The sequence below is a fragment of the Rhinolophus sinicus genome, chromosome 2, assembly GCF_057876585.1.
Source record: "Rhinolophus sinicus isolate RSI-liver-muscle chromosome 2, RSI-T2T, whole genome shotgun sequence".
Lineage (NCBI taxonomy): Eukaryota > Metazoa > Chordata > Mammalia > Chiroptera > Rhinolophidae > Rhinolophus > Rhinolophus sinicus.
The window spans coordinates 25,709,395-25,731,119 of NC_142502.1; the positions used below are offsets into that span (position 1 = coordinate 25,709,395).

The 21,725-nt window shown below is 36.4% G+C and overlaps 1 protein-coding gene across 1 annotated transcript in view; it reads right to left on the bottom strand.

Annotated features, from left to right (window-relative positions):
• Nucleotides 1–21,725, bottom strand: part of PDE7B (phosphodiesterase 7B) — a 289,479-nt gene that overhangs the window by 187,134 nt on the left and 80,620 nt on the right. Inside the window, exon 2 of the mRNA XM_019732772.3 lies at nt 13,467–13,527. Within this exon, the coding sequence (XP_019588331.3) occupies nt 13,467–13,527 (61 nt within the window). The remainder of the gene's footprint in view (nt 1–13,466; nt 13,528–21,725) is intronic.

The following is a 21,725-nucleotide window of genomic DNA, read 5'->3' on the forward strand; positions in this document are numbered from 1 at the left end:
GGCTTAATAATAATTTTATTCTACGGCAGTTACTGGCTGGAGCTTACGGACTTGAAGTTTTTGAAATCAAAGAAAAATTTAATACTATCCAACAATGTTGACAGAAATCTCAGCACAGATGGCAGCATTCGTTCAAACTTTGCTGGCAAACTAGGGGACTTACCTCTTCATCTGACAGACCCTTTTGCTTTCTAAAGAACTAAGGAACACTCTGAAATATGATTAAGTGCCATTGAGCTCTGATTAGTTCTTCATTAAAGAGAAGCTTCTTTTCAAAGTATCCTTAGAAAAATACATACATAAATATATATGATGTATATTAAGAAGCTATTTTAAATTGAGATAATGAGTCATTTGTTTCAATATGAATTTAAATCTGTTTCAGTGCCATCAAAAAGCAGGCCTTTCTTCAAAAGCCACAGCATTCCTGCCAACTCTTCGGAAGAGAATACTTCCCGAAGAGTTATTAGCTTTCTCTTTCTCAGCTACCTTGGCTTGGGGATTTGTAGTCTTGGTGGGCCAAGTGGCACTGGCTCTGTTTTAATGACCAGTTTTGTCCTTTCTCCCATGACCTCTTGTTGCCTCCTCTTTATCTGAGTCCATCACTGGTTTTTAAAAAGGACAAACAGGTAAACAGACCCTAAAAAGTTAATCAGGAGATTTACTCCAGGGATATTTGCTGCTCAAGAGTTATATTGGCACCTGATGAAAGACAGATTGTTATGTCTGGTCTTACTTAGGTCAGAGGTTTCAAGACTCTATCAGAACATTATTTTAGCTTTCTGAATGTTGAAACTTTGGTGATGGCAATTCCGTTCAATCAGTTATCTTTCACTGAAGGGAATACTAAAGCAAAAGCTAATTCATCAACTACCATGGTTTTTAGCCACTATTTTATTTATTTATTTATTTATTTATTTATTTATTTATTTATTTATTTAGTATTTTTTTAAGGAGGGCGCAACTAGAACCAGCAGTGTTGGTGTTATTAGCACCTCGCTCTAATCAACTGAACTAACCAGCCACCCCACACCATAGCTTCTAGATAAAAAGTGACCATACTTTTCACTCACCTTACATTGGCCTCAACAACTGTTTTTATCCCCACGTACTTTACTCATACTGCCTTATTTTGCCTTCAAGCTAATAAGCAATGTAGTTAAAGTAGGAGTTAAGAGTGTTATTGGGCACATTTGAAGGATGAAGTATTTGAGACAGAAAAAAATGATGACATAGCTGTTGGGGAAGAGGCAGGACATGAAATCAGCCCTCTAGACTCACAATGGAATCTATCCATTAGAGAGTTTTCTGGGCCTATCAATGTTTTCACCAGAATTAGCATGAAACGACTCAGAGGGGCTGACGAGGTCCCAGGTTAATGTGGGTATGTGAATACACACTAGTTTTTAAGAGAAATGCCACTACAAGAAAAGGACCAGTCATGTCCCGTTGTCTGCTACCACAGCCTTTGGCTTATAGAGCTGAAGGGGCTGACTATATAACGCTAGAAATAAGAACACTGGGGAATGGAGCATCATTCATTTCTTTTTATCTCTATTACCAAGCACTAGTTCTAGAATTTACATTAGAAACTCAAAATTGTCGGCTAAACTAAATGGTCAATTACGTATTGTGTCTTGGGATTCTTTTTCAGAGTTATAAATTCTGTATAGGTTTGTCTTTCTTAAGAAATTCTCACACATTTTTCCTTTGAGGTAAGATTAATGAGAATAGGAGAAGAGAAATGCTGGTATTCTCATTTTTCTAAGTGAATAAGTCAAACAAAGGGCATTTGGATCAGCTCATAGATCTCAGACAAAATGAACTTTCGAGAGGCCACAGATTCAAGTCTCAGCAAGTACCGCACACCTGGTCCTTACGGCCGCCCCGTTGCAACTTCAGGGGGCGCTGTTCACATTCTAGTCTAGATCAATGGCATGGTGGGGGTCGTGAGTGCACAACCTTCCTAAAATCCAGTTTCCCTGCTCTTTGTCATAAGACTCTCCGGTCCTGCTTAATTCTGTTAGCATTTACTAATACTTTTAAAGATAATAGAAAAAGGAAAGATTTCCCTTCCTTTGGTTTTTAGTGAAACTGGTTACCTGAGTAGGTCGTTTACTATGATTCTAAGCTACTGTTTAGGAAAGAGTCTAAGAGGGAAACACAGAAATAGAGATAGGCCCCTTCATTAAAATTAAAATTAAAATAAAATAAAAGGCTGCTCTAAAGACAAATCAAGTAAAGAAAGCATGCCCTAAGGAGGGAAAATTTTCTAGACATAAGATTGCCAACCACCTTTTCTTTCTAAATCCTAACCACTTTAAAGTGGTACTTCCTCTAGTTGAGCTGTATAAGTTAATCCTATCAATCATATCATTTATCTGGAAGGCATATAACATATGGCACTAAACTTGTTTGTTATTTCCCTAAATACATCCGTTCAGTACTCATTTCAGAACAACGGTGATATATTTCTCCAAAACCATCCTTTTCCAAAACCATACTGCAAGCACTTTTTCCTTATTTTGTTAATTTTTAAAATCTGCATAACATAGCCAGTTTGAAATGAAAGATCACGTGACACTAGTACTAATAAATTTCCAGTGGCTCCTCACCTGTGGCAGAATAAATCCAGAGTCCTCACAATGACTCTTGTGATCTGTGGCCCAGGACCTCTCAGCAACTCCTCATTCCTGGACTTCATCACACTTGTCCCCCTCTGCTTCTTGGGTTTTCCAGGCTCCCTCTGCTTCAGGTCTTTGGTGCTGATCCTTCTACTACCTCGTAGAGCATGGCTACGCTCACCTTCTCAGAAACAGCTTTGGCTGTTCTAGTTAAAATCTGCACCACCACCTCCACTCCTGCCATCATTACTCTACAGCTCATAGGCACCCTGCCTTATTTCTTCCATCGTCATTATTTAACATAATGTAGTATATGATTTCTACTGTTTACCATTTGCACACCTCATGTTTCACTAGAACCTAAGTCCACTAGGGCAGGAATTCTGTCCTTTCATTCATTGCTGTTTTTCTGGTGCCTAGAAGAGTATACACACTTGGTAGGTACCATGGACAAAAAAAGGGGCCACATACTAAACCTGACAAGCACAGGGGAGGCCTGCATGGAGGGCCTTACAAACTCAGAGACCAAAAGTACCTACATAGGACGGTCTAAACATAACAATTTCTACCTAAAATCTCCTAACTAGGCCTGTAGCTTGACAAAGGCCAGTCTTTTCCTAAGTGAGCCTGCCTATTGCCTTTTTGCATCTAAGAAAACATACATTTGAAATGTCAGAGTCATCTCCTTTTCCAGATCCCTCTGGACACAACCATGCACTACAACACAAAACCTCTCATTGTTATCTTGTTCCCTGCATACCATCTCTATGTGGCCATAAATGTTAATTATTAACTACCCAGTACCTACCAATGTAAAAGAAGTATGTGTCTCTCCATTTTACTTTTTCTCCAATCCCAGAGATTGCTCTACTTTCCTTTCTCCCACCCCCTTAATCTACCACCAATGGATTTCATTAACTCTCCTTTATGTCTCCTCCTTTTATTCTAATGTATAAAATAAACTGCAAAATTGCCCTTCTCCAGAGCATTTTCTCAACCTATTGAGATTTTGCTTCTCATCAGTTGTGAGTTTGGTGCAAATAAACTCATAAAAATTTTCTACAGGTTTGGATATTTCTTATATTAACAGTATTCAATAGTTATTTTTACTGGACACATCAATATTATCAGATCATGTAGCTATAGACTGTTACGTAACAGGAGGTCTGGATTAACAAGGCTCAGATTATAAGCAAAATGTCATACAAATCAATATTTTTCTACCCTTATCAACAATTTATAGTTGTATAATAGAAATTTTAGTGGAGTGCTGCTATTCAACATGCTCTTTGTAATGACAACAGTGATGGGTGCAATTTAAAAGCTAGATATTTTAAGGAAGCCACTGAATTTCCTTCCAGTGGATGGTTTACTGTAAAAATGGACCTAGAACAAACCTTTTTATATGAAAAACAGATGGACTGCTAAAAGGGTCACAACACATTTTAATTTTCCTGTGAGAAAACAATAAACTACATGACAGAGCCTGAACAAAGGCTCGCCTGTCTCTTAGTTCTCAGAAAAGTTCTACAGCAGGTCCTGTCCCGGAACAACCTCTCAGTAATTCTCCAGAACTGACAGGACCACAACTGCACACTGCTTTCAGTTTTTCCCTTATGTCTTTTTATCTCCCTTTCATTTTTTTTTTCCATTTTTTTAACTAGCAGGTCCTTTCTTTCTTATTATTTTTTTTTTTTGCACTTTTTAAATTAAATTTATTGGGGTGACAATTGTTAGTAAAATTATGTAGATTTCAGGTGTACAATTCTGTATTATATCATCTATAAATCCCATTGTGTGTTCACCACCCAGAGTCAGTTCTTCCATCACCATATATTTGATCGCCTCTTTTTTTTTTAAAAAATAGACTTTATTACATTTTTTTAGAACCATGTTAGGTTCACAGTAAAATTGAGCAGAATTTTGCAGAGATTTCCTCTATAACCTCTGCCCCGACAAAAGCACAGCCTCCCCCATTGTCTCTCCCCCACCAGAGTGGTAATTTGTTACAATTGATGAGCTTACACTAACACATCGTTATCACCCAAATAAGAGTTTATATTGGGGTTCATTCCTGGGTTGTAAATTCTATGGGTTTGGACAAATTTATAATGACATGTGTCCACCATTGTAGTATCATACATAATATTTTCATTGACCCATCTTCTTTTCTTTTTTATATTTATTTTTTTCTGCTATAAAAATCATACATGCCAATGGTAGGAAAGCTATAAAATGCAGAAAAAATATGATGACTCAAATAAATTTAATTTTTTTCCTATCACTAAAAATTATATACACACTGTGGGGACAGAGCCAGGAGTGCAGTTTCCAGGCTCTTGGCCTCACATGGAAAGGTGCTTGCTCAGGTAGTAAATGGCCATCAACTGTGATCTGATGGCCATCAGCTGTGGCTAGTTGGCCATCAGCTGTGACCAGTGAGCCATTGGCCACTAATATAACTGCCGTGGCTACACTAGCAGAAAAATGGGGGCTAGCAAGAAGATGGTGGCTGAGCCTACAAGCGGTGCAGTGAGGGTTGTGAACAGTGTGGCTCCTGCTTCCTGTTTCTCCAACCCATCCGCCAGCAAGAATATAGTGGTATGTCTCCCCTACCTATGGCTCCATGGGTGTTCCTTTTTGGCCTAGCCATATCCTGCGTTCTTATGTGGGGAGCAGGACCAGAGACCCCACAGGCCGCCCTGCACGACACATGGCGCAGCGAGCAGAGTCTCCTGCATGACGCCCTGCGTGACACACACATATAGACAACTTTACATATTTGGGAAAACAGTATATATGTAGTTCTTTATATAGTTTTACATCAGCATGATCTTCCTATATTTGAAACAGACTTTAGGACATGCATAGCCATTAAACACGTCTTCTTGTTTTTCTCTGAATACTGAAAGTAAACTAACTGGTTGTGCAAAGTAATTGCATACATACCTTCATTCCCTTAGACAAAAATCACATGTTTTCTAGGTCTCAGCTAAGAAGAAAGGAACAAAATAGAGATCTTGAACTTGGAAATGTACTATTGCTGTGTGTGTGCACACGTGTGTATGTGTGTGTGCATGCATGAAAGTGTATCTGTGTTACGTGTTACAATTTTGAGAACCTAAGGAAGTTCCACAGTGTTTTGTTTCATATTGTTTTGTAGAATTTGTGCAATGAGCCCTCACCCATCCCTGGTGCAACAGACTTTTAGTGTGTTTGTTCTGGAAGGCTTCCATTTGCCATGGAACCACAAACCTCAGTTACTTGACTTTCATATTATTTTGCAACTTCTGTGCTATTTCACCGGCTGTTTGTCAATGAGTGGCATTTTTTATCTATGACACAAGGAACAGAATTGCTGGGATTACGTGCACTCTACAAGGAGAACGGCCAGTCTCAGAAAGTCCATTTGTTTGGGGGAAGGTGATTTTGTGACAGAAACTTCAATAAAAACCCCAACTCATTTCCAACATGTAGCAACCAGAGTAGTGATTACCCCAAAGCACAATTCATATTAGAAACACCTCTCTGCTTATATCTAGTTCACTACTGGAATAAGTTATCACAGTTTTGGCCCTTGTCAGGTGTAGGTTTTAGTAATGCAAACAAGATTCCTAGAAATCTGTAGGATAGATTCCTAGAAATCAGAAAACAAGCCAAAATTTCTCTTATTATAAAATAATTACTCTCTGTTGAATAATGGGAACATATAGAGAGACAAAAAGAAGGAAATAAAAATCATGCATGTTCCCACTTCTCAAAGAGCCAAAAGCACTTCTTGCGTATTGGAAAATTTTAATCCACTCACTAAACTCAATTCTGACACTAGCTAATGGTGACCTTCCTGTCTTTGCTTGGACATACCCAATACTGAGAGAAACTGATAAAAGGCAAAATGAAAATACTTTGCTGCTTCATTCCTAGAGCAACTGTGAATGAAATTCACAAAAACAACACACAAGGGTTAAATTTAAAATCCTTATGCCATGTGATTCATAGTAAAGGACTAGACTTGATTTTTCAGAATTAGATGCCTGGAGTATAATTTTCATATTATAACTTCATAATATAACTTCAGCTCTGTAAAAAATAGTTAATTGTATATTTTGTAGAAAAGAAAAAAATGGAAATTAATTGTCTTAACAGTAAAGAGCTTTTATTTATGAACAAGTTTTTGTTTATAGTTCCACTGTGGGCAGGGGAGTACTTATAGGATCATTTGTGGGATATTTACTTCCAAGTGTTCAACAAAGAATAACTATTAGTTTGATTTATGCAGCAAACTCCATCAAATCATTAATGTTCATTGATAATTAACAAATAAAATATACCTGTTTCATTACTACCATTATCAACCTAATGGTTCGTTTACATAAATAATAATCATAATCTACTGCATAAAATGTTGTTTGTATTAAGTTAAATGATGAATTATGCATTCTAACTTTTAATCTAAGATAATTATCGTGTTAAATCATTTATGGGACTTTCACGCACAGCTGATGAGAGGGTAAATTGTCACTTTGAAAAATAATTTGACAGAATTAGTTGGAGGTGAATATATACATACCCTATAGCCCAACAGTTGAAATTCTAGGTAAATACTCAAGAGAAAATGTGTAATTTTGTGCACAAAAAGACATGTACAAAAATGTTTATCATAGTATTATTTGTAACACTTCAAAACTAGAGATAGCTAAATGTTTATTACTGCTAGAATTAATAAATAAAGTGTCACACACACAGACACACACACACAGGAATACTCTGCTATTAGTATTGATAAAAATAATATTTACATTTCTAGTACTTCTAAAAGTTTACAGAATACTTTAATTTTTATTGTGTTATTTGATCCTCAACAAACCTAACAAGGTAGATAATAATATTGTTATTATTGATTATTATTGCATTTAGGGAAGAGTAAACTGAAATCGACAACCCTTAAGTGATTTCCCTCTGGACCCACAGTTTTTAGCAAGTATCAGGTCTTTAAATGCTCTGTTCTTTCTACTACACCACAGTGGCCTACTGTGATACCAGACATTATTTTGCCTTAAAACAGATTCTGAATTAATTCTTAAGAAAAATTCATAGACCTCAAATTATCCACATATGAAAATCACAAGCTGATGCCGGTGATAAAAGCAGAACATTAACTAAAAAAAACTTTCCATTTTATTCGATGACAAAGTTCATCTAATAAAAAAGTAAAAAAAAATATCAATTTTCTCTAGTGAAAAAATGGCAATACTGTTTTACTTCTTAAATAAAATATAATATTTGATATGAAGGGGAAAAGACAAAAATTAATATATTTTAAAAAAATACATCAAACCTAGAATTTAGGTTACTGGGTTCAAAGGAATATTGAGTTAAAAATTATTTAATTTCACAAGTATCTGGTGAACAGCTGTACTTAATACTGCCCAGTGGAAACCATTTTATAGAGTGTTTTACAATTCTCTATAACTAAGAGAAATACTCTCTAACTAAATAAAAGAGACCAGAATTCTCTTTTATCTGATACTTCTGTTCTTTTTAGAGCCAGTGATAACAGTCAAACTGTGTACAATAAAGCCTCAAATTTCTTTCCAATTTATCCTTTCATCATCCCTGTGGCCTGAAACACTGCCACCTCCACTCTCCAGCTTTTTCATAACTGGGCTTTTGAACATGGTCATTTATCCACCTAGAGTGCTGCCCTTTTCTCAGCTTCTGCATATCAAAATTCATGTCTTCATATCCCAGCTGTATGCACTCTCTCCAACAAACCTTATCTTTATTTCTTTTTCGTCATTTCTCATTATCAAGCTGCTATTGCAGATTTTGGTGTTCAGGGCTTGACTCTCTTTCTGGACTGTAAACACTTTGAGGGCAGGATATGTGCCTCATTGGTCTTTGCATTCCCATTGCCTAGCACGGTACCTTGCAAGTACGTGGAAGGATTTTGATGTATATCTGTTGAATGCATATTGGATGAAAACCTTTGAGGCACTGCACACTTTTGAAGAATATATGTAATGTTTTTAAAAGTTGCTTTCACATTTATGTAATGCTTTGGCTTTTTTTATTGCTTTTCTCAACACTATTAATATCATCAATAAATAATTTCTTATTCAGTTTTTTGTTTATTATTGTTTATCAGGGCATTATAATAGGCAATATCTTCTCACAGAACACCTCATTCTATTACAATAACAATCCCTGGGATAGGAAGAATAAATGTTTTTAATCTTTATTTTGCAGAAAAACTATAAATTGGAGTCTAAAAGATGAAACAACTTCTATGAGTACAGAGCTAATTTTTCAGAGACAAAAAGCAAGTCTACACTCATTTTGGACACCAATAAAATATTGATTTTATGGTATTCTATTGCTTTGAAAACTGGCAATCCCTTTAAATGATTTATAGTAAACTTCTACCAGAAACCTGACAATATGAACACCCCCCTTCTGAGCCATGGTAGGTAAGAAAGTGCATCCTTTACATCCAAATGCTAGGACATCAATCAGCACAAAAGGAAGCACACATGGAACAAAAGCAGGGCCGCTGGAATTTTCAAATTTGAAAAGAAATTGAATACTGATAAAGAATACGAAGACATAGAGCCAACAAAATATCATAAATTAAAAATTAATGCTTGCTATTTAAAAGAATTTTATTCTAACAATAAAGAGAAAGAAGGAGTTGTAAGAGGCACCAATTCTGATTGGGAATTTTCTTTTTTGAAAGTTCCTTTTCCCAGGATTTTACAGAGGGAGGCTAGTAAATGAATTAAGAAGTGACTCAACATTGATCATTTTATGTTAATTTCTTTAAATACTCTGGGCTGTTTGTACCCAACAGTTTCATTATATTTGAAAAATAAAATCCTTTTAGTAACCACTATACTTTATACATTAATTGTACAGTGAGAGATAATATCTCTTCCACTTCCTTTTTCCTTTGGTATCTGTTCATTACATCTAATTAAGGTACGAGTCTTGGTATACAGTTATATATCCTTTGCTATAGTTATAGAAACTTCTGAGGTCAACTTGAGCTTGAGAGAAATGTTATAACTAAATTTAAAAATAGGAAGGACTTAAGGAGGTAGGAGTTTTAAACATATGCCCTAAAGACGAAGGAAAGAAAAAAGCAACGTTTATTATAATTTGGTGCTTAACTTGATTGTCCACATTTGTCCTCTCGGGGACATTTTAAAGAATAAATAGTTAATATTCAGTGTAGCCAGCTCTGCAGTACATCTTTATTTAGCTTCATACCCAACACAAACCTATTCCCCTGAACCCACAAATGACTCCCCATAAAACTCGTGTGTGACAGTAGTTTGCTCCCACTTAAAACTTCATTGATTCAGTGTTTCAGAGTAATTCAAGGTAAATTTTACACTAATGTCTCATTTAATGTAATGAGCCAGGAACATGACTTTGGCGAGGATGGCTTATTCATGGAAGTCGTGAGGTAGACAACTCAAGTACAAAAACTGTGTTTTTCAGAACGATCTGGGGACAGAGCAGTGGTAGAGAAGAAAACTGCAAATGGTGTCCCTGGCTGTGACCCTCTTTCCTATTCTATCTCAACTGTGCTGAAACCAGAGCACAGCTGGGATCCAGGCAGGCACCCAAGCCTGGAATGTGAGTGGCAGAGGTGGGATTGAGCTCAGGAGGGTGTGGGTGGGTGACACAAGAGCTTGACAATTTAAAGCTGTAGATATCTCAGGTTGGCTTCCATTAGAGATCTCACTACTGGGGTGGCATGAAATCAGAGGTGAAGTTTTGGAAATGTAGATTTTACATATTTTCTTGTTTGGAAATTTTGATTTATACATTACTTTCAAAACGCAAAGTACATTTATGGTTGGTCACTCTTAGAAAACTTAATAGTCCCTTAAAATATCAGAGAATCCTTATCCTTTATTGTTGGAGCTACAAAGTTTTCTCAAGAAACACTTTAGGAAGTAATGAGGGCATGATCACAGGTTCCTCTAGAAGGCAGCCACAAACTAAAACCTCAGACAACGGTGAAGTGGTGCTTTGTTGTTGTTGTGTCAATATAGATGCCCTTTCTTGATGAAATACAAGATGTGGTCTCAGCTTTAGTGAGTTCCGTGTTCAGAACTTGAATTTTTCTTGCGTGTTCTAAGGAAAGAACCTATTCAACTTCAATTCTTTTCTTATTATCTTGTGCTGTGAAAGCCTTTTGGTTTTCTTCAGGTAGACACATGCCAATGGTGGGTTGACCCATGTGTGTTCATATCCATAATAACTTTATTTTTGTATTTTCTTTTATCTAAGATTTCAAAGGACTTTGTAAATGTTTCAATTAAAATTTGTAGTACTCTTCTTAAAAAGAATAGTAGAAAAAAATCTAAGCCTTTTTAAATGTAAGCTCCTTGAGGGCACGATTTTCACTATATGAGTAACTTAAGCTCACTAGAAATAGTATTATCTTTGACAACCAATAAATATTTACTTATCTATTTTTAAAGGTAAAATATACAATTATTATTCCTATTTTCTCATGTCCTCAAACTAATAAAAAAAATTCCATACTCATTGTTCCTTTATATCATTTAGTTCTACATCATTAAAAAAATAGACATCTAATAAACTGATTTATATAAATATATTTCTAACTTTGAAATTTTGTGCAATTTGGCAGATTCATTGGGATGCATTTGGTGGATAAGAATGTTCTGGCAGCTATATAAACCATATCATATAGTCTATAATAGATGGAAAGATGATTGATCTTACCTAGTTTAAGTCAAGTCTACAAGTAATAGTAGACAGTTTATTGCTGTCCTTGTTCTAGCTATAAACTACTCAGTCAAATCACATTGGAACAAGGACAAGGCAAAATTTATTCAAAATAAATGATGTGCTCATGTGTTTAAAATTGTCATGAATTAAAAATCCATTCAAGTTACTAGATCAGGTAAAAGTTATAATCAAATAATATTTTAGTTTGATATAGTCCCATTCATTTATTTTAGCTTCTACTTCCCTTGCCTTTGAAGTCAAAATCATAAAATCCTCTTTGAACCCAAGGTCCATAAGTTTAGAAAGCCTATATTTTCTTCTATGCAGTTTATTGCTTCTGTACAGCAAAAGAAACCATCAACAAAATAAAGAGGCAACCAAATGAATGGGAGAAAATTTCTGCAAACAACACCTCTGATAAGGCCCTAATATCCAAAATATATAAGGAACTCATACAACTCAACAACAAAAAAGCCAAGCAATCCAATTAAAAAATAGGCAGAGGACCTGAAGAGACATTTCTCCAAAGAGGACATACAAATGGCCAATAGACATTTGAAAAAATGCTCAACATCACTAATCATCAGAGAAATGCAAATGAAAACCACAATGAGATATCACCTCACCCCAGTCAGAATGGCTATCATCAAGAAGACAAATAGTAACAAGTGTTGGAGAGGCTGTGGAGAAAAAGGAACCCTCATACACTGTGGGTGAGAATGCAGATTGGTTTAGCTGCTATGGAAAGCAATGTGAAGATTCCGCCAAAATTAAAAATAGAATTATTATATGGCCCAGCAAACCCTCTCTTGGGTATCTACCCAAAAAATCTGAAAACATTTATCTGTAAAGATGTATGTGCTCTGATGTTCACTGCAGGTTTATTTACAGTGGCCAAGACATGGAAACAACCAAAGTGTCCTTCGATAGATGATTGGATAAAGAAGTTGTGGTATATATACACAATGGAATACTATTCCGCCATAAGATGAAATAGTGCCATTTGGGACAACATGGATGGATCTTGAGATTATAATGCTAAGCAAAATAAATCAGACAGAAAAAGTCGAAAACCATATCATTTCAATGATATGTGATATATAAAACTGAAAATAACAAAGGAACAAGATAAACAAATGAAGAAACAAAAACTCATAGACACAGACAATAATTTAGTGGTTACCATAGGATAAGGGGGGAAAGGGGTCATAGATGAGAGCAAACGGGGTCAAATATGTGGTGATGGAAGAACTGACTCTGGGTGGTGAACACACAATGTGATATATAGATGATGTATTACAGAATTGTACACCTGAAATCTACGTGACTTTACTAACAATTGTCACCCCAATAAACTTTAACTAAAAAATAAATAAATAAACAAATAAAATTTTAAAAGTAATAATATTTTAGTGATATTAAGGTACTGATAGCATTCAATCATTTGCCTCAATCTTTTTATCTGTAAAATGAAGATAGTAATAGACGCATTTGAGCTGATTGTCTGGCTAGGTCTTATTTTCGGGGAAATGGGTATTATAAAGAGTTTGTGAAAGGCACTGATGATATATCGTTCCACAAGTACAAATGATTATTCATCCTGATGCTGCGATTTTATTACAAATTTAGTGTGGGTAACTGTGCTGACTTCAGATTAGTTAGAATATGTATTTCTCCCAGGCATTATAAGTAAGGGCTTTGTGGTGTGATGTAAATTCTTAATAATTTACTTAATTGGCTTATCATTTCTAGTTTAAGAATTACAATGTGATTCTTCTTACTTTTTCATCACTGTTTCCTGAATACAAAGCACCCGATTTTACGTTATGCTGAGGAGCCAAGAAAAATTCTGAAAGACTCAGAAGCATGGTTCATGCCTTACAGGTACTAAAATCAAAACTTTTTTTCATCAAATATTCCACATATAAACGTGTTATAGATGTGCATAAACCTACAAAAATCCTAGAAGCCTCTGCAACATGGAACGAGAGACAGTAAATAAGGCAACAGAACAACAATAAATCCACATGATATCAACATGCTTAATATATCTAAAATGAGAAGCTTTCTTACCTAGCATGCAAACACATTTGACATTCTGATCAGGGCTTTCAAACAAGAGTTCACCACACCTCTGAAAGAAAAAGAAAGCTATAATTATTTTAAGGTTTCATACCAGGCTTCCCAAGGCAACATGTCCATGCAACCTGACATTATCATGATATTATTCCACTCCTTATGTTTTCCTTGGTTACCTGAGTCTAGGAACCTATGTCATGAGTAGAGACTTTCCTGGCAGTAAAATATTTGAGACTAAGTTGCAGTAGATTGTTCCTGCATGTCTCATGCCTCTGTCTAGAAGCCATTCTGTGTGCTTTTATGAGGAGTCACCACCAGAGATGCACTCCGTGTCTAATGGTTTCTATTTCAGTGGAAGATATTCAACCTATTAGATCTAACAATATGAGGTTAATCTCTCTCAGAATTGGCCTTTATACAGCACCAAAATTATTCTAAATTACCTGCCCTGAATTCAAACGCAGACACTATCAAACACAAAGCTTGGTGTCTTATACTTAACCCTCTGAACTCAGCGGGCAGGGCGGGGGGAGGACGGGGGCAAATAAGGAAAAATTGAAAAAGGGGCACTCATATGTACTTTTCCTGAACCCACAGACACATGGGAATATCAATTTTATTATCTATGTCTTAGTTTTAACTTGCCTGTTAAAAGTTTTGTGCAAGGCAAACTCCAGATATAAACTCAATTATTTGAGAATTGACCACATTTATGTATATGATTGACAAATGGTTAGTACCTGAATATATAAAGAAATTCTCCAAATAAACAAGAAAATAACAAATAGAAAAATGGATAAAGGACATGAACAAACAATTCATGGAAGAGAAACCTGAATGGTCAATAAACTCAGAATATAGTCAATCTATCATACTAATAGTTAGGAACCAGCAAATTAAAGATAAAATGAGGCTTAGTTTGAACTCATCAGTGTGGCAAAACATAGAAATCTGGCAATAGTAAGTGAATTCAAAAATGTAGAGAAATGAATACTCTCACACGTGGGTTAGAATATGAAATGATAGAATCATTTTGGAGAAAAATTGGCAAAATTTTATTAGATTTCTACTTGCTAATTTCCAGATTTCAACCTCACTAAGTTGAAATATGCATTTTAAATAGCAAGTCATATTCTAGACTGATAACCAGAAAAACTTTCACATATAACTTTAGTGCCCAGCTATAAAATAGATAAATAATGTTATTCATATTTTGGAATACTACATGATGGCTAAAATGAATGAATTAGGGCTACATTCACTGTAAAAACGTATATATATATATATATATATATCAATATATATATCAGGCACATATAAATATTCAAATTGTATAATGTTCAAATCTTATAAAATATATAATGTTCTAATCATATAAACCATGTTTAATGTTTAAATCATATAAAAACAATGTTAAGAAAAAACTATCTCCATTTTTTATGAAGTTGAAAATATCTAAAAATAGTACATATTGTTAATAGATACATTAATTTACAGAAAAAGCATAAAAAACAGGAAATAAATAATGAATATCAAATTCAGGGTAGAGGGAAAATATACAGAGTAATAAAATGTTGGAAGGCATACAGGGGTTACCAAATTTTTCTATACATTAGTCCCCCATTATCAATGGGAAATACATTTTAAGACCCCCATTGGATACCTGAAACCATAGATAGTACTGAATCCAATATATACTACAGTTTTTTCCTACACATACTTACCTATGGTAGTTTAACTTATAAATTAGGCACAGTAAGAGATTAATAACTAATGATAAAATGGAACAGTTATGACAATATACTGTAATACAAGTTATATAATGTGGTCTCTCCTCTCTCTCTCTATTTCTCTCTCTCAGCAAATCAGCACAATTGTTTTTCCTTCCTCACAATTTCATGGATGGAAAATTCGCTCTTACCATAGATCTTAGCAATCTCAGCATACAATTTTTTTTCTTTCCTTATTAAATAGAAAACTTTCACCTTTTTACTTAAAGGGAGCATTTTACAGCTTTTCTTTGGCATATCTGAGTTGCCAGCATCATTGCTCTTGCGCTTTGGGGCCATTATTAAGTAAAATAAAGGTTACTTGAACACAAGCACTGCGATACTGAGACAGTTGATCTAATCATGAAGATGGCTAAGTGACTAACAGGCGTATACAGATTGGATACGTTGGACAAAGGGATGATTCATGTTCCTCTCACCAGGCGGCAGATTTCATCATGCTTACTCAGAATGGCACACAATTTAAAACTTATGAATTATTTCTGGAATTTTCCGTTTATATTTTCAGACTATGGTTGACCGTGGATAACTGAAACTATAGAAATCGAAACTGTGGGCGAGGGGGTGGAGGAAAACTACTGTAATGGTTTGTTCTTTAAATTATTCTCTAAGCTGTTTTCTATGTTCCAAATATTTCATAATAAGAAAGAATTGCCTCCATATGCAACGCTCTGAATATAAAAATGATCTTTGCTTACTGCTTCTTGGCACCCATCTCCCTTGGGCTAACAGAGGCCATTTAATACCAGGTTGGACTGCCTTTCCCAATAACTGTTGTCACCACTTATTTCCTTGTCCTAGGAAGATTGAGGACTTGCTATATTTGCCCATTTTCTCCTTTCTTTCATTATTTACTTGTTTAATTTCACTTCTGTCAATCTTTATTGTAGTATTTTCCATCGGCAGTTGGAAATTCCCATACGCGCAGGACAGACTTAAGCTATATGCAGATTTTTTGACTGGGCGGGGCATTAGCACCCTAATCCCCACTTGGTCAAGGGTCAACTGTACCTACACTTCATATAAGACAAAGTAATTTCTGGGGAAAACTACTCTTGGATGTAAGAACTCACATTCTTCACCAGTAATTAAGAAATCCTCTGATATAAAGAGGAGCAGGTTGAGGGGAAAAGAATGACTCAATTCTATTCAAATCAACCCATTTTCTGGAATGGCCTATACTGTGCACCAAGAGATGGGAAATGGGCTCAGGGCCATAAAAGGAAGCAAGCTGCTTGGGTGAGTCAAGAGAATGGATTGTAGAGGAGGGTGACTGGATGCATGCAAAGGTTGCCAGAGGGCATTGAATACTAAACAGTATCGTTAGCTTTTTACAGGTTACTCTGCTGACCTAAGTATCATACAATATTTATCATGCCTTTTAATCTCTTCATGCTTTATTTCTTTGTAAGTAACATGGGATGCTAATATATGCCACGAAGTCAGATCAGAGAGCAAACGTGAGGATTAATGACCATGGTGTCTGATCCTACTGTTGGTTCCTGTTTTGTTTGTGCTTTGGCAGAAGTTAAACCCTTTCAAATTGCTAACATCCATTTCCCGCATTTAAAAAGCATTACCTGCTTTTTAAAGTGGTATTTTTATGACCTGAAAGAGTTGGGGATTCTTTTTAAATGAAAGATCAGAGGTTTCTAAAATGTTTTCAACTTCTTGGCAAAACAAAGTGCTAGGAAGTTCTGTCAATTCATATTCTGGGTCCTAGGAGGACAGAATTCTGGACTGCTCCCTTTCTCTTTGTTAATGACAAAGCCCACATATGTGGTAGGAAGCAAGAGATTTCCTTCTCTCCTTGCAGGGGCTTGCAGGAGATGATGTGTGGAGGTTGCATAACTTCCTACAGCTGCCAAAGCCCAATGGCAGCCTTATATATGTCCCTTGAAAGGCAGATGGGTATGGGTGGGGGTGATGCCCCGGGGCGGGGTGGGGGTGGGGGGCGGTGTTTTCTCTCTTTCCTGAACATGAACAAAACCAGGAGAAGTTTCTGAAATTCGCATGGAACATGCGTTCCTTAACAGTCACGGCCAGCTAGGGTTCACTGACCACACAAACTAATGATCGCTAATGATCGAGCAAGAAGGGCAAGCATGGTGGCCCTTCTGATGACCCTGAGGATCGTGAGACAGTTCTTTTCCTTGTCTTCATTTCTTTGGCTGTCTGGGAAATGCCTGAGACACTTTTAATTAGCTCATTAATTGTCCTGCTTTGTAAAATTATCTGATGATAGTAACAGATTTTAAAGCTAGGCTCAGAAGGGAATGTGATTGTTCTCAGGACGAAAAAAAAAAACACAACAGTCTTTCCAGTGCATTTTCTCATTGATATCAGTGTCTATGGGGACTTGGCTGCCAAACATTTGCTTGCAATACAACCTAGGGTGATGAATCAGTTTACAAGCTTAGTTGGGTTAAGCCATGGTGCCCAAGTCTCAGAAAACTGCAAGATCTGCCATAGGGGAAGGTCTCATCCCCTGTTGGGTTCTCAGGTGATACAGCCTTCCTCCCTTGCTGCTGTACCTGGTCATGCATGCTGGGACTCCCCATCCCAGCACCTGCTACTGGATAACCCTGACTTTGACCTGGCTCTGTCACCAGGCTTCTGTCTAATTCTCAGAATCCTATCTATCCATAGGATCTCCATAGGATCTTTGTTTTGACTTCTGTGTATGAAATACTGAGACCAAATCTCCTTCTTTGTGCCCATTTCCCAGGCAACACAGCCCCTAGATAATAGGGCCTAGTTATGAAAATCCCCATCCAAGGGGCTGGAGCCCTGTTAGGGACAGAGTGATCCCCCTGGCTCATGTGCTCCTCCCATAGCACATATATGCTGCACATGAACTCATGCATATAATGACTATCACCTATGAAGAATCAAACCACTTTCATTGTAGTGTTCCTAACATTCCTCATTATTGTAACTCTGATGCCATATACATACCATGCCTGCAATAGGTAGTGTGGACTAGCTAACATTTATTTAGCTCATACTATAGGCTAAGCACTCTTCTAAGTGCTGTATATAGGCCATCTCATATGCTCAATACTCTTTTTTAAGAGAGTAGAAAATTGTGGCATAGAGAGTACTACTCACTATAAAATACTCTTCTCTAATGAGTGAAAGAATCAAAGCTGACAGCTTCCCTGATGCTTGACCATTATACATAGACTCCTAAATAATGGCTACTGTTGGTGTCTTCATTGCCTTAGCCAAGTAGACTATGTCTATTTACATCCCCTTCTCTCATTCATTAGCCAGTAACTGTTTGCATGAGTTGCCACTTTTTAGAGTGCAGGCTTTGGATTAGACTGATCCAAATTCAAGTTCTGTTGCTGCCTCCACTTACCTACTTTACTACCATGAGCAACTTATTTAGTTTTGCAAAACTTGTTTTTTTTCTCATTTGTAAAACAAGGTAATATTATTTATGTCATAGTATCACTGCAAATTTAGTTTTTAGTTCATTAAGAACAAGAATATACTGATTTTAATTACTGTAGATGAGATCATAACACAAAAATACAAAATAAACCTAACTGATTTGTTAAAATTATATTTTAATTTTCATATTATTATTTAGGATTAAAATTGAAGAAATACTTCTAATTTCAAAAGTCAAAATATTTCAAAAGCTGATTGCTAATTCTTATTTATTAAGAATTTTCTATATTAAATCTAAAATTTGCATTTTAGGAAGAACAAGATGGATTTTATAAACTACCCCATCTCTCTTAGTATTTTTAATTAAAATATTTAATTTCCATGAACTAAATTATGTGTTCCAGCAAAATGTGCAATAAAATATATTTCTCCTAAATAAACTGTATTTTTATTACTTTCATCATAAAATTAGTTGTGAAAAATTGATATCAGATCTAATTTTAAAAATCACACTAAAGTATTTAGCAAACCTCTATTACTTAAGAAAAATTATATCTGAAATGACAATAATATTCAAACATTAGTAATAGTACCTGTTATATTTGAAAGAAGTAAAACACATTAAAGACAGTGAGAAGTTCACACATTGTTCATTTAACAGCACTTCTAGCTTTCTGAAACCAGTTTAATGCTTTTTCTGCTTCGAATAAGCTTTCATATTTTGTTTTACTTTTCTGAATATTTGCTATCACTTGCATTCATTAGTCTCTCAGCAGGCCTCCAGCAACTAATCTTTTTAGGGCAGGTGTCTGGATATCTTTGGATGGGAGGAAACATTAGCGAACAAAACCCGAAACAGAAATCCTTGTTGCCTGGAGGTTTGTCTCAGTGTCAGCTGAGACAATTACTGTTTTTTGCAAGTAGGTAATGCAAAATGAAATGTTATCAGCAAATAATTAATAGACTGTGATTCTTTGATTATTTCCATCACATGTTTATAGCTTTCCTTCAATGGAAGATCAGGCTATAGGATGGGCCTCCAGGAATGACTCTCAGACAAAAATGCAAAATTGGCTTATGAGGGAAGCTGTGGCCACAGTTGGGAAAGTGGAGAAGCAAGAGGCATCACTGAAGTTGGTGACGTCAAGGACATACAACCATGGCAGAGACCCAAAGATTAGAAAGCTGTTGGCACAGCTGCCTCTCAACACCCATGTTGCTAGTGACTAAATGTTGGATGCTACTGTAGGAATGCAGAAAAACACAACCTCTCCATGACTGTGCTTGATAGATCTTTAAAGGAAAACAAAACAAAACAAGCCCCTGACATATATACTCATTTTGGGGAAAAAAAAAATTAAAACTGAGTTTGCCAAGCTGAAAAAGTGCTGACTATGGTCACTATTTGATGGAAAGTGAAGTGCATCTCATCTGTGCCATGAGCAAGTTGGATTGGGCAGGGCTTTATTCAGGACAGGCTGCCTTCACCCTCACCCTCACTCTATCTCTAAGTGCTTCAGTTCTGTAAGTTTGCCGTGCAAGAATTTCTCTAGTGAGGGTCTTAGTAAACAAGGCAAATGCCTGTATGCTGATGCATCTGTTTTATTTGATCACTGCTGAACCCCTAAGTATCTAGCATGATGACTAATACATAATGGACACTCCCAATATTAATTAAGTGAATGAATAAGTAATTCTTTACTGCAATTATATGGGATATACTTAAGATTTGAGATTATCTGGGGTAGTGCAAGAAGAGATGTTCCCCCCCTGGAGATTTATGTATACACACCAGGAAATGCTGTCATTAGATGCAATCATGTAATACGAGCTACAATAGGGTGATTAAAGGGGAAACCTGACATTGAGAAGGTATTTAAAAATATCTTGGTCACTCCCATCTTACATTTTCCAACAAACAACTGAATGATACTAATCAAAGCCAGACCCCCAGAAGATAGGCTTAAAGAGAAAAATTTTTGGTCTGTAGATCATAGAAAGATAGCTTCTGTTAAGAGACTAAACTCCCTAAATTCTCACAGGGCCTGGAAGCTTGGAACTCCATTAATGTCTATCAAATGAGTGAACAAATGGACATTCAAGAAGACATCATTAATATTCATCATGCCTACTCTGTGCAGGCACTGTACCGTGATTATGGAAACAAAATAAAGTGAGATTTCATCTGAGTCCTGTCCTCAGGAAGTTTATAGCTTGGTCTGAAATCAAAACATAGAAGGCTATGGCCACCCTCAATAGTGGGCACGCAATGCTGCCTTGGGCTATCAGAGAACGCTGCCAAAAAGAGATGACCACAGGCCTGTCTGGAGGATAGGAAGGAGTGATTGGCAAAAGGGAGGGCCCATCAGGCAGAGAAAGATGCCTGTGCAAAGCCCAGGACCCCTTTTAAGATCATTCAAGCCGCCGCCGAGGAGCAAAGCTGTGGTGAATCAGGGCAGAGGGTTTAATCAAAGAGATAGTTATAGTTGAGACTGGAGGAAATTGGGGGCCGATAGTGATTTGGAAAAAAAAAAAGAAAAGAAAAGAAAAAGAAAAAGAAAACAGATATTATGGGCTGTGCTAGAGAGGCTGGGTTTGCTTTTCAAGAGCAGGGATGCTTAATGAATTCTTTTAGCACTGTGACAAATAAGTACAATACAATGGTACCAGCTATCTCTCATCAACAGTATCGTCTGCGATCTTTTTGTCCATTTCTACCTTAGGATGGGTACCAAGCATGAGGTGTGCCTTATTTTTCCTTTGTGGATTATTACACATAATGGCTATGGCCACAAGAACAACCCCTAATGACACAGTTGAAATCTCACAGGGGGCCAACTTCTGCTACTGCCGAAGCCATTAGCACCTAGTATTGAGCACATCACAATTTCCCCAGCTCCCAGAGGGTGCGATTTCAGGGTCTCCTACTTCACAGTGGCCCGATTCCCATCTACCATGTGGGTGGCATAGTCAGGCCTTAATCTCTAAACACTGTGGCGGCCCTTGGCCCTCTGGTGCCAGAGGATGGCAAATTTGGAACTGGGGCCGATTTCAGCTCGAGCTC